The sequence below is a fragment of the Neopsephotus bourkii genome, unplaced genomic scaffold (assembly GCF_033783945.1).
Source record: "Neopsephotus bourkii isolate Nb327-2 ecotype Australia unplaced genomic scaffold, CSIRO-AGI_Nbou_v1 NB_183, whole genome shotgun sequence".
NCBI lineage: Eukaryota > Metazoa > Chordata > Aves > Psittaciformes > Psittacidae > Neopsephotus > Neopsephotus bourkii.
This window is the reverse complement of record NW_026900697.1, coordinates 1-15,321: the sequence shown is the minus strand read 5'-3', so window position 1 is coordinate 15,321 and position 15,321 is coordinate 1. Positions and strand designations below refer to the sequence as shown.

Here is a 15,321-nt window from a genome sequence, read left to right as displayed (position 1 = left end):
GCTGCTTACCACGCTGTCATCAGGCTGGTGATGGTGGTTCTTCCACCACTGCAGTAGGAGGCACAGACTTCTAGACCATATGCCAAGGACACGAACTAGAGGCTGTAAGAACTTTACCAGGCTTTTAATAGCAGCAAGCTAAAAAAAGTTACAGCTAGTCTAGAGTCACGAGTCTGGCATTTGCAACATTTCCTTTTGGTGTCTGCAGTTACTGACAGTTCAAGACTACGTGGTAACAGCCCCTGAAGGGAACCAAAATTGACCTAAATTTAACAAGAAAAAATCTTTTTAAGGAAGGTACTTTGCACTATGATGGGTGGGAGAACTAAGAGAGTGTGGAAGACAAGGAGGGATTCCTGGCATTCAGAGAGGCTTCTACTCTCCTCCACTGAGAAGAAACCCCAGCCAGTTCCTCTTCAAAGTGGCAGTGTCACACTTGTGTCTCTCACCCACTTTAGAGTATCCCTGTGCATGCATGGTCACGAAGATGCACACCCCACGCACCCCAGCTTGGCAGCCTCTTAAGCCCTATACAGCTGGTTCCAAGACCAAGTGAGAGCATGTTCAGCGCAATCTCACTGCTCACCTTGGAAGCTCCCCTTGTCTCTATGATAAGAGATTATCTGGACAGCTATCACCATCAACAGCTTGAAAAGCCTAATGGTAACATTAACAGATTAGAGTCATTGCTTTATTTCTTTTATTTCATGTAAGTAAAGGCAAAATAACATGCCTGAAGAACCACAGTCATGATTCATCCAATTAAGCACTCAGCAGCAGAATCACCAAGACATAAACAGAGCCTGTTATACACATTTGTAAATATGACCCAGTCCCTGATGATCATAAGCTTTTCTTGATGGGAATGTTTACCGAAGCCTGCAGTCAAGAGGATACACTACTAAAAATTAACTAAATATATATTTTAAAAGTATAATGAAGTTCCAAGTGGATTTGGGTCTCAACTGCAGAAGAAAGCATAACAGACGAATACAGACATTTTAAATCTTTCAATGTTTTACAATATCTATAAGAAAAGTTTGCTGCTACCTGGCTAGTAAAATTCTGTTCCAAGAAAAACTTATATTTAATACTGTACTTCTGTGTGTTGCAAAGGGGGGAAATACATACGAGTACTCTCTACTGTGAATAGTGCTGAAGTTCTAGTGAGGAAGAAAACGAAAGCAAAATTTGGGGTTTTTCTTTCAAATAAAGTAATTTTTTTTATGGTGGAACCCCCCATGTGAACAGGAAAAAAACCTACTTTTTTCAAGAAAAAGTGAAATTAAGGACAAAATTGTAGTTGGTGCAACGGGAAAAAAAAACCAAAAACAACCAACAAAACCGACACAAATAAAAAATCCCAAACAACATCAGGCCTTGGAAGACTGACTATTAAGTTGCATGAATGGAAGACTTTTCACTTGATGTAGTCCATACTAGGCACTTGCTGACAATTTCTCATTTAGTTCCAGAGCTCTAGCATCTCCGTTGGCTTTGGCATTTTCTATAAGCACCTGCAGAGAAAAACAGTGACAAATGAAGAATTTAATATTTTGCTGTTCGTATTTTACTGTCAATCTCAAATGCATTTTAATTTCTACTATGCCATTTCCCTAAAAGACTAAGCAACCCATAAGCAACAGATAGGAAATACTCAACGTGACAAATCAGCTTGCTTAAAACATCAGGCAACTAAACCCTCCTACTTTGTACTGCCTTGCTAAACCGGTTGTCACTTGCAGTGCACAACAACCACATCATCTGTTACTTGACGCTGAGACCAACTTTGATAAGTTACCTGCTGGCAATGAAAAGAGCAGAGGCAGGTGACACCTGTCTCCCTGCTGACATATACTTTCCTCTTGCTATACACTTGCTCTTGATTTTGTCTGTATAAATCTCAATTTGCCAAACAGGAGCATTCCCTGCAGCTACTTAAAACTGCCAAAGTACCTTTTTGCCTCCTCCATTTAAATTTAACCTTCCTTGGTTTATTTCTACACCCCCCCTGTTTGCTGCTTTTCTACTCATTAAAAAAGCTCCTATGACAGCCTAATGTTCACAAGCTTCTGGCACTTCTCTTGTAATCCAATCACATCATACATATTAAAAAGGAAAACCACTAAGTAGAATCAAGGAAATCCTTACTCTAGCCATTACTGTTATTGTACTAATTGGTAGGGAGTACAGATGATTTTGCAGAAGCAAATGCAATGAGATCATACCAGGATCATCCACACTCATTAATTCTAGCTTTTTTATGAATCCCTGTGTGTATGCATTGACTTTTGTGAACTCTGAGCCTACTCCTCCAAATGTATTTTGTTACAGATTCATAGTTTCACCAGGGAACTGTTGTTAATCTGGGCAAAAGAGCTCACTGTGCCAGTGGCAGCAGTGAGGATATCTGCAGGATGACTGCAGAGTGTGATTAGCAAAGTGATTCTAATTAGAAGCCCAAATGAACCACCATATCACATGAAAGACCTGTGTGCATTTGTGAAGTACTGTCAACAGAAACTAATGAACCGTTAACTATGTGTTGAAAATAACGCACCATTCCAGATATAATAAAAATCTTAAGTACGGAAAGTACAGCACACCGCTGTTCAGTTTTCTTAAGACAAGGATGCCACATTGTTCAAGCCAGGCTTGAGGGAATTACTGTTTTTAGTGCATTAATATGTTCTGGTAAAGTTCTGATAAAATGGTCCTTGTGTCTACCAACAAGTCACTTGTAGAATTTTTGCCAGTCTGGATTGGAGATTTTACTGTTTGTTTTCTGTTAGTATTGCATGGAGGATTGGAAGACTTTCAAACAAGCTGGTTGCAGTTTGAAAATTAAGGTATGTTTTGTCAGCATGGAATCCTCAAACATTGCAGCCTCCAGAGCAAGTGAGCCAGCACCTCCCTGCTTCCCTCTACCCAATTCCAAGTTGTGAGCATAATATTCAATGTAAATAGGCTGAAATTCTGTGTAAAATGGACTGCAACAGACTTACATCTATTAATTCTTGATCATCTTTGGCATAAAGATGTTGCAGGAGGTACCAGCGTGCCACTGACACCATGGTTTCCGGATTTCCAGGCTGATAAACCACTCTCTCCAGCATTCGACGAGTCTCCCTAGAAGCAAAACCAAAACATAAACTAAATCAAATCACCACTGACTAGGTCACGTGCAACATATCAGCATCACAGAGCAAGCAACAGCAACCAGGAGTAATATAAAGGAAGGTCTTTCTACCATATGAGAAAGTGAGAGAGCAGAGCTGTACATTCCTTTTTTTGGTATGTAGTTGCATTTAGAATGCTAAGGAATACTGCAACCATTCTTATGCTTAATAAATTACACTCAAGTTAGTGCTTTAACTAGCATGTAATGCAAATTAGGTTGACACAGCAGACTTTATGACTGCTACAATAACAATAAACATCTCGCTATCAGTTAACTCAGCACAATCTCTGATTTCGGTATGTCATCTGCTGAGCAAGTACTGCAAGTATTCTGATCAACAGCTATGAAATAAGTCTGTTGCAGTGCACCTGAGAGAAGCAGGTACTACAACAGGTTTTAATAATCCAAATATCATTTCATATTATACACATACATATTTAATCCAGGCACTCACAAAAAGTACCGCAGTTCTTGCAAACACAGAGGCAAGATGTGAAATTGCAGAGAAAAAAACTGGAATAGACTACTACACACAGGCTAAAATTCTGTTTGGCTGACACTACCTTCCAACACTGCCATCTTATACCTAATCAAGACAGTTTCAAATTTACTGTGCCTTTAGAAATGAGGTAAAAACTAGCAATTAAATTTAGGGATTATCATACCCATTCACTGGTGCTCCATCAGTTTTGGCTTTCATTTTAAGAATTCTGCCCTTTATAACCAATGTGATTTCCCAGTACACTGTGATTTAACACAGGCTGTTGAGAGGTTGCATCTGAGTTTTTTTTTTGTTACTTATACTTTAGATCAATTTCTGTTTCATGATTTTGGGACACCTAGGCAGATCAAGTAGAGCTTATGATATACCTTATTGTTCACTTAAGTTAATACAGGAAATTGTAGTGAGACTTATTTTAATTGATTAAGTAAGTTTTCAGCCCAATTTTTTTATAATTATCAACCATCACAATCACATTGGTCTGCCTGTTACCCTCCTCAAAAGTCCACATAGAAAATAAGGCAGTTTGCCTCAAAAGTATAAGGCTTCCAAGTCCTCCCTTCAATCTTCCTCTGCTTCCTCAAAAAGCCACAATGAACACCTGGTTGCTCAGGAATGAACATAAGCTTTGGACTATAAGGCCAATTTAGGATCAAAATTAATCTCAGCAGTAGATACGGTAGTGATGTTTCCACTGTGCTATTTAACAAGACCTTTGAGAATGTACAGACCTTCTGATTAATTTATTTAGGTAACATGCTATTAAAATAAAAGTTGCCTTACAGATCTTTGTTTTCTTTAGTATGAAGGTCATACACTTGTTGTTTTTTTTTAAAAAAGGAGGAAGATCTTGATGCTTCCTGCTCCCCACATTACTAGTAACTCCTCCCTTACTTCTCCCTTTTAAGTGCCGAACAACTTCAAGAGCTAACTCCTGTTTTCAATTTTCTTTCAGTTCTTGGAGCTAGATATGGGGATAATGACTGCCTGTGCTTTGTGTAGACAGTGTGTTCCATTTGAACATAACAGATCGTGCATACCTTGCTCCCATTTTGCGATTATATTGTAGCAGTGCTTGTAGGAGAGTTGCCAGGGGACAAGAAGTGAGTTTCAAAGCTTCAGTTGTTGCCTCCTGAACCAAGGATGGCCAGTGCTCATTTGAGACATTAGCCTACGATAAAAGAAAAAATAAAATAAAATAAGGGCTTTATTGTAGTGTGCAGTTTAAATCAGTTCTTGTTTGCAGTTCTTTCAAGAGCAGGTTTAATTCAAGCTCTTCTGAGTTATATAAGGTATTTGGCAGATTAGAAAGACATTCCTTTAAAACAAAAAGACGAGTGTTTAGAGGAGCCTGAAAAAGTCATGTTAAATATTCTAGGTCCAGCCTTGCCAACATTCCACTTGCTTGTTTGGGGGTTTTTTATACATGTTTTAGTAATGCTTGTTTTAATCACCAATCCTTGTTTGCCCTTCATCCTGTAAATCTTCATCCTCTGTACAAGACTAGTCTGGAACATAGAATTTTTCCCCTGATGCGACACCGTATTTTACCAGAAGTAAAAACCAACTCCAAGATGGCAATTATCTAATAGAGCAACTATTGAACAAATCCCTGTATTTTTTGCCTCCAGAAAAATCTTATTATCCCCTGTTGTATCTGGATAGCATTCAAATTGCTGTACTTGAAGGGGTGCCTGAATTTTCATTTGGACAGATAACTGGGAGACTAGCAATTACCAGCCACAGAACTTTCTTGGATCTGAGCAAGGTTTTCACCGGGCTTTTGCACATTTCATTATGCCAGTCCAGATAAGAGAGGCTGAAAACAAATCCACTCATCAGCTACTCTGCTCATGCGAAAAACAGAGATGAGATAATCAGATTCTTATCTTGTACATTCTCAGGCTGAATTCACGCCAGCACTTAGAGAAGTAGCATTCAGTTAGAAGGTACCTTGTTACCTTTGGAGACATTTAGGAGCTATAGGAAACAGGGACCAGATCACTAAAACACAGACAGAAGAATTACACGAGGAAAAATCCTGTCACTTCACCAATTCTGCCTTTCAAAGCATATGGCTTCTGAGAAAGAGACTTGCCTACACTGAGGGAAATCATCTCTTCTCACCACAATTAACATCTTTGCAGCTTTATCCTTGGAAAAACTGACTGCCTTTTATTTTATAAGCACTCAGATATATGGGGTTTCTTTGCCTGATTTTGATTATGGCTGTTAGCTTGATCATCTCTTAAAATACATGGAAAAGGATTAGCCACAGTCACAGCAATAATGAAGTGCGATACTGCTCTTCAAGTTTCTAGAATGACTAAGCTTAAAAGAGACTAGACACTTGCCAAGAACCTGTGTTCACCTGACCCTTGGTGCAAGGAGTAGAATAATTTTCTTTATACTACAAGGTACACTTCCATTAAGATTGTGCTTATACTTAAAGGCAAGGCACCGTATGTAGAAATGACCATACAGCATGAAGGTATTTCAAACTTGACTGAAGTCTCCAGGCAACAGTAGAGTGAAAATGTTTCCTAAGGCATGTGTCTAAACAAGAGACTAGAGACTTGAATGGGAAGATCAGTTTGGATGGTTAAGTTGAATCTGTTATTACAGAAATAAGCCTTATTGAGCAAGTTGGCTTTTTACATACACAGTGTTTCTATGTGATTGTTTCACAGCAACATCTCTTTGCAAGAGACATTCTAGAACAGTCCACTGCCCCTTGCAGTCTTATTTTATCCTCCACTTGTTATTCATAAAATGTAAAGTCAATTAAACATTTAAGGACTGCAGAAGCCCTACATCTCATGAACTCCTGTTAAATCATGCAGTTACATAATTTTGATTATCCTACCATGCAGACTTCCAGTGCGAGCATAGCTAGCCTGAGCAGACTGGACAACTTCCCGCTCCAGCTGCCCTGCTGTGATGCCAACTGCAGACTCTTTCTGTAACACATCTCTGCTCCAACCATCATTCGCTGAGACTGATACACGTTTGCCAGCCACTGAAAATAATCCAACACAATCAGTTCTGGAGGCACGAAAACATATATTCATTAGGTAATATCATTTAATTAAATTTATGAGAGTACCACAGCATGTTATTAGCTAAAATACCGCCACACACCCAGCCCTCATTTCAACAACACACTGTGCACTGCCCTGCAGTGAAATGTAGTCTGCTGCAGAGCTTGCAGCACACCTCACTACAGTAACTTATTTTGGAGTTCCCTAGACCATCCATGGACATGGTAGTTTTTCCCAGCCCATATGAGTAATGCCAGGAACGTGAAAGACATTACGATGTGAGCCTGAGCTCAGATGATGGGTGTAGACTTGGGGCTACAAGCCTTCCAACCCAGATCTGGAGGGGCAAAGGAAGCAGACACCAGGATCTTTGTGGAGTTCATGTCCCGACTGCCTGCTCTACCAGCACAGGATGTCCCGATTTCCTCATGAAGAGAAGGAAAGGATTCTAACTCCTCCCTCTTTAAATCTGTAGTCATGTCACATTTTTTTGAAGCAGATGTCATCACAAGGTTTGCGAATCCGTGACGTGTACATGATATGCATCAAGATGTGCAAGCCATGTTTAGAAATATTATTTGCTGGATCACCAAACAAAACAATTTCTTATTAGAAAGACAATCCCCTTGTTTTTAAGCTAAGGTGCTTAGACTTTTGCTAGCTAAAGATTGTCTGGTTTTAGAATGGGCAAAATTTGTAACCCTTTCTGATGTATAAAAGTGATTTACCATTAAGAAGAGACACACTTGAAAGTATTGATTAGCACTAGTGCAATTACAATGCTGCAGGACTGCTTTGTAAAGTAACACATCCACTCATTTGCAGTAAAAAAGGCTTTCTTTGGTGTCCTTTGCAGCTGAAGTTTTCTAACACTCAAAATGCGAAGGAGAAAAGAACCCTCGTGAAAGGCACAATGGCAGCTCTGCCAAATCAGTTTTTTCTATCTTCTTGGTAAGCCATGGTATAAAAGGTACAACAGACATCAGAACAGTAGCTCAGCAGCACTCCTAAATCCTGCAAAACGACTATTTAGACAAAAGCCAAAAGTTAAGCAAAAAGAAAAGTTAAAGGCCCCTCTAACTTAGTAAAGCTATAAAGCATTGCAATGGATACTTTAAGTAAAACAGAACATTTATCCAACTCTTAGAAAGCCTAGCGCAAGAAAACATAAAAGCGTAGATTTATCTGTTAGGAACAGATATAGCCGCCAGGCTTTTCCAGAATGCTATCCAATCCTAAGAAGTATCTAACTGAAGACTGAAAAGATCTTCCTCAGAGGCATCTTATGTGTGGCCTGTATTAAAAAAAAAAACCCAAACACCAAAATAAAACAACCCTTCCACTGTTTGCTTATTCCCCCTTCTTGTAAACAAGATGACACTTGGCTATGCAAGAGATGCTTGAACAATTTATATCAAACCCTAATTTCATTTTCAAGATATAATACTAAAATAGAGAATACAATCATGTCTTGCATGCTCCCATACTTTGCAAATCCACTCTGAATGACTTCTGCAGTTCAGAAAGATGAAGTCTCACAAATCAAACGTGTCCAAAAAGCACCACAAATGATTCTCCTATGTTCCAGAAGGGATCTGCAGCCTTGCAACAGGTGAAATGGAGATCTCTACAGCAGCCTTGCCCTGATCCTTTAAGACTGAAATCAACTTTAGTGAATCTTACCACATACAGGTGTGTATTTGCTCAACCGGCAGAGGGAGCACCATAAAGCCTCACATCTACATAAAGGACTCTAAAAGTACATGGGATTTTTCTAAGCAGAGTGCTGCTAAACATTGGTAAGGAGGATAGTAACTGTAACTAAGAGCAACGATTAGGAAACAAACTAAATAAATAAATACACGCTGCATCACCAGAAAGATCTCTTGGCATGTGTGAGAGACTTCTCAGACTGTCTCACAGAAAAGCATATGAAGTTAGTTATAGCACCTTCGTAGTAGCTAAAAATGATCACTTGTAGTGCCATGGAAGGGAGCAAAAGAACACTGTTACTGGGAGTGATTTCTCTTCTCTGCAGATTCAATCTACTCAAACGAATGTTGACATCTGATGTCAGGAGATTATGGAGTAATTATTAAGTAAGTCTTTTTGACTTACTTAGGTTTTCAGATGCTGAATAAGGAATTGTGTATTTACTTCCACCTATTCTTACGGGTTATGAAATATTTCATGGGCTTCTGCTCACATACCAAGTCACAGGTCCCTATAGACACAGGTACCTGGGGTTTATCTCAAGCTTTTAATTCTCTTGCCTCCCAGTCTGCTGCTTCTTAAAAATGGTTGTTAGTATTTCAGCTATTAAAGAAAGTTAACATAATGTTGCCCCTATAGAGTTAACTGAATATGAACCCTTCTTTTTCTGTCACTGGCTGCTGGTGGACAAATAAAAGCAAACAGTAAAACAAACTCTCACTCATTTGTCGTGCATGTTCTGCTGAAAGCAGCACACCAAAGTCAGGGAGAGGATCCACACTTACTTGCCAGGCTGCAATTGAAGTTGATCTGGTCATCACTGTCTTGTGAAGCTCCTCCAGGATGTTGTCTGGAAGTTCTTTGTGAGACTGCAACAGCTGCTTACACTGAATTTGTCTCAAAAGCAAAAACAAAGCTGGATGCTCAGGGCAGCTTTTTAAACCCTAAAACCAAACAAAGCTCAACATAATACAGAATTATTTCCAAATAGCACATATTTTGATTTTTCCATTTTGGTCTTTACAGCATACAGCATTGAAAGCATGCTCAGTATGCTTGCAACACGGCATTTTCCTCCTACTATGCACAAAGGAGTGTTCCAGGAATTGACACATGAAAATAGATAACATTCTCTCCTCAAGATACATCTGAAGTACATCCTAAATTTTGTATGTGTCCTATCCTTAGAGGTTTCTGAAACAAAGGTAAATGGCAGACCTCTACTTCTCCTTTGGTTTCATAATCATTACAAGTCTTGGACTAATGGAGGCAAAACCCTGTCCTGTGGCTAAAATGACCTTGAGCATGTTCCAAGCAATTTTAATTCTCCCAGCTAAGGTGCTTTATTCTTACTGGAACAGAAGCACTTTACTAAACATTTCCTGTTCAATAACAGCAGACACCTAACAGTATTTTTTAGAATACATGCACAAAAAAATCAAAGACAGAAAACTAGCCATCTTTGCTTTATCCTTTTTAGGTGAAGCATGTGAAGGTTTTGCAAGTCACAGTTCATGTTATTTTACCTGTTTAAGGCACAGTATTTACATGAATTTTAATGCAAAACAAATCTAAGAAAAAACACTTGTACTTTTCACCCATTTTTTTAAACAAAATATGCTCTCTGTGAGACCTTAGCAAGCTCCTACTTGTGAAGAACATGTAGACATGCAAATACTTTCAGAAACACAACGGAACCTGCTATTTGTACTTCCCCCATAAACAAATGTGGAATCATGCTGCCTATCTCAAAGAGAATGACTCCAGTGCCTGACTCATCATCCCCAGTTATACTGCTGAGAATCCTTGGGGTCAAAAATGTCTGTGAGAGTCTGCAGTACCACAGAATGTTACTCTTTGTTTCTTCACAAATTGCAGGCACTGACTGTCCTCTTTCCAAGCTATTTAATTAACCAAACCCATCATAACCTTTCCCCATACTCAGATACCAACTTGTATCTGGTGAGTAGAGTGGCTGGCTAGAAGAGGAAAACATCACCTCACCAAGCAAACAGGCAGCAAATAACTTCCCCTTAGAGAATCAGCATGTTCACTGAATCTGCTGGCAGGGGGCGGGGGGGAGGGTTGGTGTTTTAACTTCCTTCATTGTTTATACAGAAATGCCATAAGCAAAAAGCACATTTGCACAGGATTAGTCATTTTTCATCATGAAAGTCAGGGATGTGTGCTGCCTAGTCCAGTTGGGTTTCTGCTTATCTTCTGCCAAGTCTTTGGTTCATGAACATATGAAATACACACTCAAGGCTTATTAAGTGTCCAATCCCCTTCCCTAACCGTGTTGCCTCAAGATTCTTCTTTTCAATAATTAAACTTGTAGCATCCACCTGTGGCTCTGAAATGGAGTACCCACACAACAGAGTACAAGACATTTCAGTCCCCTGCAAGTCTCCTACCTGGCCTTATTGCCTTGAGTTTCTGTAATGTTTTGCTTAATACTAGCTTAATGAACAAAGGTAGCAAGGGCAGGCATAGCTTTGCCATGTCGTACGCTGCTTGTTTCAACTAACAACAGTTTTAGTTCTAACAGATTAAGTATCTTGGGGAGTGGGAGAAAATACCAACAACTATTGCATCTTGTAGATCTGATGGAACAGATAATTGCTAATCCAAATATTACCTTTTTGTAAAATGAACAAAAATCATGATTTCTATACAATTCCACCACAGTCTGCCAGTTGCGTCCCATCGTACCTTGGTACAAAGGGCTTCAGCTTCTGAGAGTTTACCGGTCTCCTCCAGACTGGTAATAGCTTGACAGAGACACCAGTCTTCAAGAGTCTGGACGTAATGACATGGGAGATTATTTTCTCCAGCTGCAAAACCAGATAAAAGGCTTAACCAGATTCCTGTACATGCTATAGCACTACACCATGTACCATGCTCTAGATGTGGTGAGGGAGAACTTTAGGAGTGTTAACCTGATGTGGCTTTCTTTATTAGTAGCAACATTAAGAAACGGTAAAATTTAGAGAAGGGAAAAAAGAATATACAATTCGAGCTAATGGTTTGAGAACAACCAACCAAATACGGAATTTGCATTCTGGTTTTGAAAACACTACAGATGTTGAGCACAACTCAGGCTGAGGTTATCCCTCTACTGGAAAAGTTGCAGAACTCCAGAGTACTTTAGCCTTTCCTTGTAAGGAGCATTCCTGTGCTATAATACGCCTACCCATTCATTTAGCCATCACAGTTCAGTACTAATATTTTAAAACAGCATTTGAGGCTTTGGAGGGGAAAGCAAGCCTCAGTTAGGAAATTCACCCTAGCTGTGCCTTAGGATTTAGCATTTTGATATGATAAAAAAGTTACAGCTCAAACTATAACTGAGCTTGCAAAATTCCAAAATTCGGATACTGCAAGTTCAGAACATTTCAACTGTATTTTACTTTTTTAAACTAGAAAACTTGTATGGCTTACTTTTGGCTGAAACTCTAGATACAAGTGTCATCTCTAGATCCGTTCGCTTTGGCTGAGTGTTGTTTAGACAGACAATGGTGTTTTCAGCATGACAGGCTGCCATGAGAACTGCCCAGGCAGTAGGATTATCTAGAAAAGAATGGTTAAAGGCAACTCAGGCCCATTCTAAATATACTTTTAGTTCAGTTAGAAAGGTCTTTACCATTCCCATTTATGCCAGCTAAGTGTCAGCTTTACCCTGACCTCCCCCCAGGAAGACCAACTATGATTGGGACTGGACAGAGCTCAGCTCTGAGATATGAACTGGACAGAGCTCAGCTAAGGATGATATACTGTCATCCCAAAGATAATGAATTTTGCCAGCAAAACGAAACAAAGCTTGAAGATCTAACAAAGTAAAATGTGAAGCATACTGGTTTTCAATTGCAGTCAGTCTTGTAGCTTGTAGGAAGATTACTGAAACTTTTAACTCACAGCCACACTGATACACCAGATCAAAATTACAGTAGAAGAAATAATGTTCTGGTATTTCACTGTCAAGACAAGTTAGCACTTGAAAACCCCACTACAGTCACACTTCATATATTTAATGAAGATCACCATTTCACAATAGAACAGTTGCCTCTAGTTCATAACCAGCATGCTGCAAGAGAACATTTCCAATCCAAATTTTCAAGATAGATGAATAAATCTCTTCTGCTTGGTGCAGCATACAGACTAACGGAACACGCATTTTTCTTTTTTGTATGATATACTAAATAATAATTATCTTTTCTGCTGATGAGGGATTAAGAAATTGCCCTTGTCTTCAGAAAAGCTTTAGAACTCTGCAATTTTTCTCATCTGGTTTAATTCCCCATATCTGAACTCAGAATGACATTTAAAATTTCAACTCTAAGCGTTCTCCCCAAATCATTCATCGATAACCCATATCAAAACAACCCAAAGAAAGTAGATTTTATTTTTTGTTAGCATAATAATTTTGTTTCTGATGAATAGAAAAATAAAAATCACTACTGTGTTTGAGAACAAGAGTAACCTGGATACAGGTGGATTGCCTTCTGAATATTTTTCAGAGGATTGTTTTTCTCATCTTCTAACATGTGATGTCCTGCTGCCAGCTGATTAACTGCTATGCTCACCAGGACTTCCTATAAAACAGAACATAAATGTGACTTAACTCTGTAAGTGATCAAATGGAATTAAATTTAGGATTGTTTATGGAATTATAAAATCTGCATCTTAAGAAAGCCAAACCTTTGCGCAGTTTACATCAAGTGCATGTGCAACATTTCCTGCCACAGCTCCCCCCTGCAAGATTAGAAAAAAAAATTGACTTGGCTATACAGCTGATAAAGAGATTTTATACAAAATGTAATGCCAAGATCTTCTTATCTTTGTTAATCAGAAACACAAAGTCTGCCTAATGAGATCTTTTCATCGCCTACAGCATGATCTCCCTCTATAAAGAATTAGGAAAAGACGTTCAAGATTAGAGTTTAATCATATGTTATGCTTATAATTTTAGCCCCATACAGATAGGGAGCCGTTTTCAGGTGCTATTTCTATTTACATAACAGACATAAATTAAGACAAAGAGTATTTATTTGGAGAATAACTAAGAATAAGCACAAAAGTCGCAAGGAAATACTGGCTAGTGTGAGAAGTGAAATTGACTAGATTAACCAAATTGAATTCTAATATATATTTATATAGAAACATACATAATGCATAAAACTAAACAAATCCCAAACATACACAGCAGAGCCTTTTCTTCTTGGACTATTTCTAGCAGTTCTTTCTATTTCAAGAAGAAAAAGAACCACTACCTCATGAAAGATGCTGAGTGTGTGGCTTCAATATGTACCTGTGCATTGCTCCATGTATGCTTGTGTATAAAAGCTTTAAGTTTTCATATTAACTAGTGAATGTTCATGTACTGAAGAGTTTTTTTTTTTCCAGTTAAGAAATAACAAAAGACTCCTCAGGATGTGAACAATACACATATATTACAGCAATGCACTTACTTTTGCCTTTTGTGGCACATACAGTGGAACCAGTCGAGACAGAAGAGACCAGGGGGCAGGATTATCAGGGTAACTGGGAAAAGAACAATGACATTAGACTTCACGGTTTATCTATGAACCGGGTCTTCCATAACTCAGTATGCAGTTGCCATAATTCCCAAATGGATCTTGTTCTATTAAGAAAACATCTGCTGTGGCTGAAAATAGACATGGATAGTAATTTAAAGCAAATAATACAACACTGAAGTACATTTCTAGTTAAAGAAATGAAATGGACAATGTGCATATCAACATTCACGGGAAGAAAACAACTTCAGGGCTGAAGGTCTTGTTCTCATAGCATGAAGAGCAATGAATTTTAATTGCAGTCTGAGAAAAAAAATTGCATAAAGAAGAGTTCTGAAAACACTTGGAGAGACCGAGCTGTGTCTTACCTTAAGGCACTGAATAAAGTTCCCCCTTTCCAGAACGCATCTAAACAGACATTTATCCAACAGAATCAACAGCTTCAGAGGCTGTTTACTATTATATAAAAGCCCTTGAGACTTTTCTAGGCTGAAGTTTCTGCTACATATGATAAAAAATGCTTGCACAGAACAGTGAACTGATCTAGCTACTAAAGGAGCCATCAAAACAAAACCAGAAAACCTGTGAAAGAAAGCCATGAAACTTTTGCCATTTGATCCCATAAATCAGAAAGCAAGCTTCTGGCAGCTGATGCTGATATTCTCACCTTCAGTGAGAACACTGTGTTTGAAAATCAATTTAATTTTTTTTAATTTTTTCTTTTATTTTTTAGAAGAATCCTGTAATGGAACAAAAGTTTGCTTACTGTTCAATATAATCAAAACAATGTACTTATATGGGAATCCAAAGAAAGACAAAAGACATACCTGTGTATTGCTTTGGAGATTTCTCTCTGGACCCCCACATTTCTGCCTTGCAATGCATAAACAGCAGATGCAATAAGGCACCTCTCATAGATCTTATCCTTCCCTTTTCCATGTTTGAGTAATTCTTTCAGGGCTGCTGTTGCAAGCGTAACATCCTCCTTTACAAGTCCTAGTGTGCATAAAGCCATCAGACTTTCCATACTAGGTTCCTTTAATGAGCTTTTGAATAACAGAGAAGGAAAAAGACACTATTTTGGAGCACATTAAACTTACTGTTAACATTAGTGTACTTGTTACTTTTGAGTCTTCCTGCTGTTGTCGTGTGTAAGGTGTACAGAATTAACAGCCTGTCACTGTTGGCTTGTGTATGGTGTACAGAATTAACAGCCTGTCGGATCATGGATCAAGCTAGATCAGTATCCTTGAGGTCTCAGGATATGGAAAACAGAAGTGGTTGTGTGCCATTTCAGCACTCAAGCTTATCACTTGCAACTACTTGGCAAGACTCTGACACTTTAAGTGT

At 38.6% G+C, this 15,321-nt stretch overlaps 1 protein-coding gene across 2 annotated transcripts; it reads right to left on the bottom strand.

Moving 5' to 3' along the window:
* Positions 1–686: 686 nt before the first annotated feature.
* On the bottom strand, positions 687–15,050 carry LOC133223950 (superkiller complex protein 3-like). 2 transcript variants are annotated; one of them, XM_061375112.1, is made up of 11 exons: positions 14,799–15,050; positions 13,906–13,978; positions 13,136–13,189; positions 12,918–13,029; positions 11,879–12,007; positions 11,150–11,271; positions 9,223–9,381; positions 6,550–6,702; positions 4,724–4,854; positions 3,006–3,129; positions 687–1,517 (listed from the first exon to the last, which is right to left on the bottom strand). In XM_061375112.1, exons 1-11 carry the CDS (start codon positions 14,996–14,998, stop codon positions 1,440–1,442), a joined length of 1,335 nt encoding a protein of 444 aa, XP_061231096.1. In that variant the 5' UTR covers positions 14,999–15,050; the 3' UTR covers positions 687–1,439. The 2 variants fall into 2 exon arrangements, with proteins under 2 accessions (XP_061231096.1, XP_061231102.1); XM_061375118.1 differs by lacking the exon at positions 6,550–6,702.
* Positions 15,051–15,321: the final 271 nt, after the last annotated feature.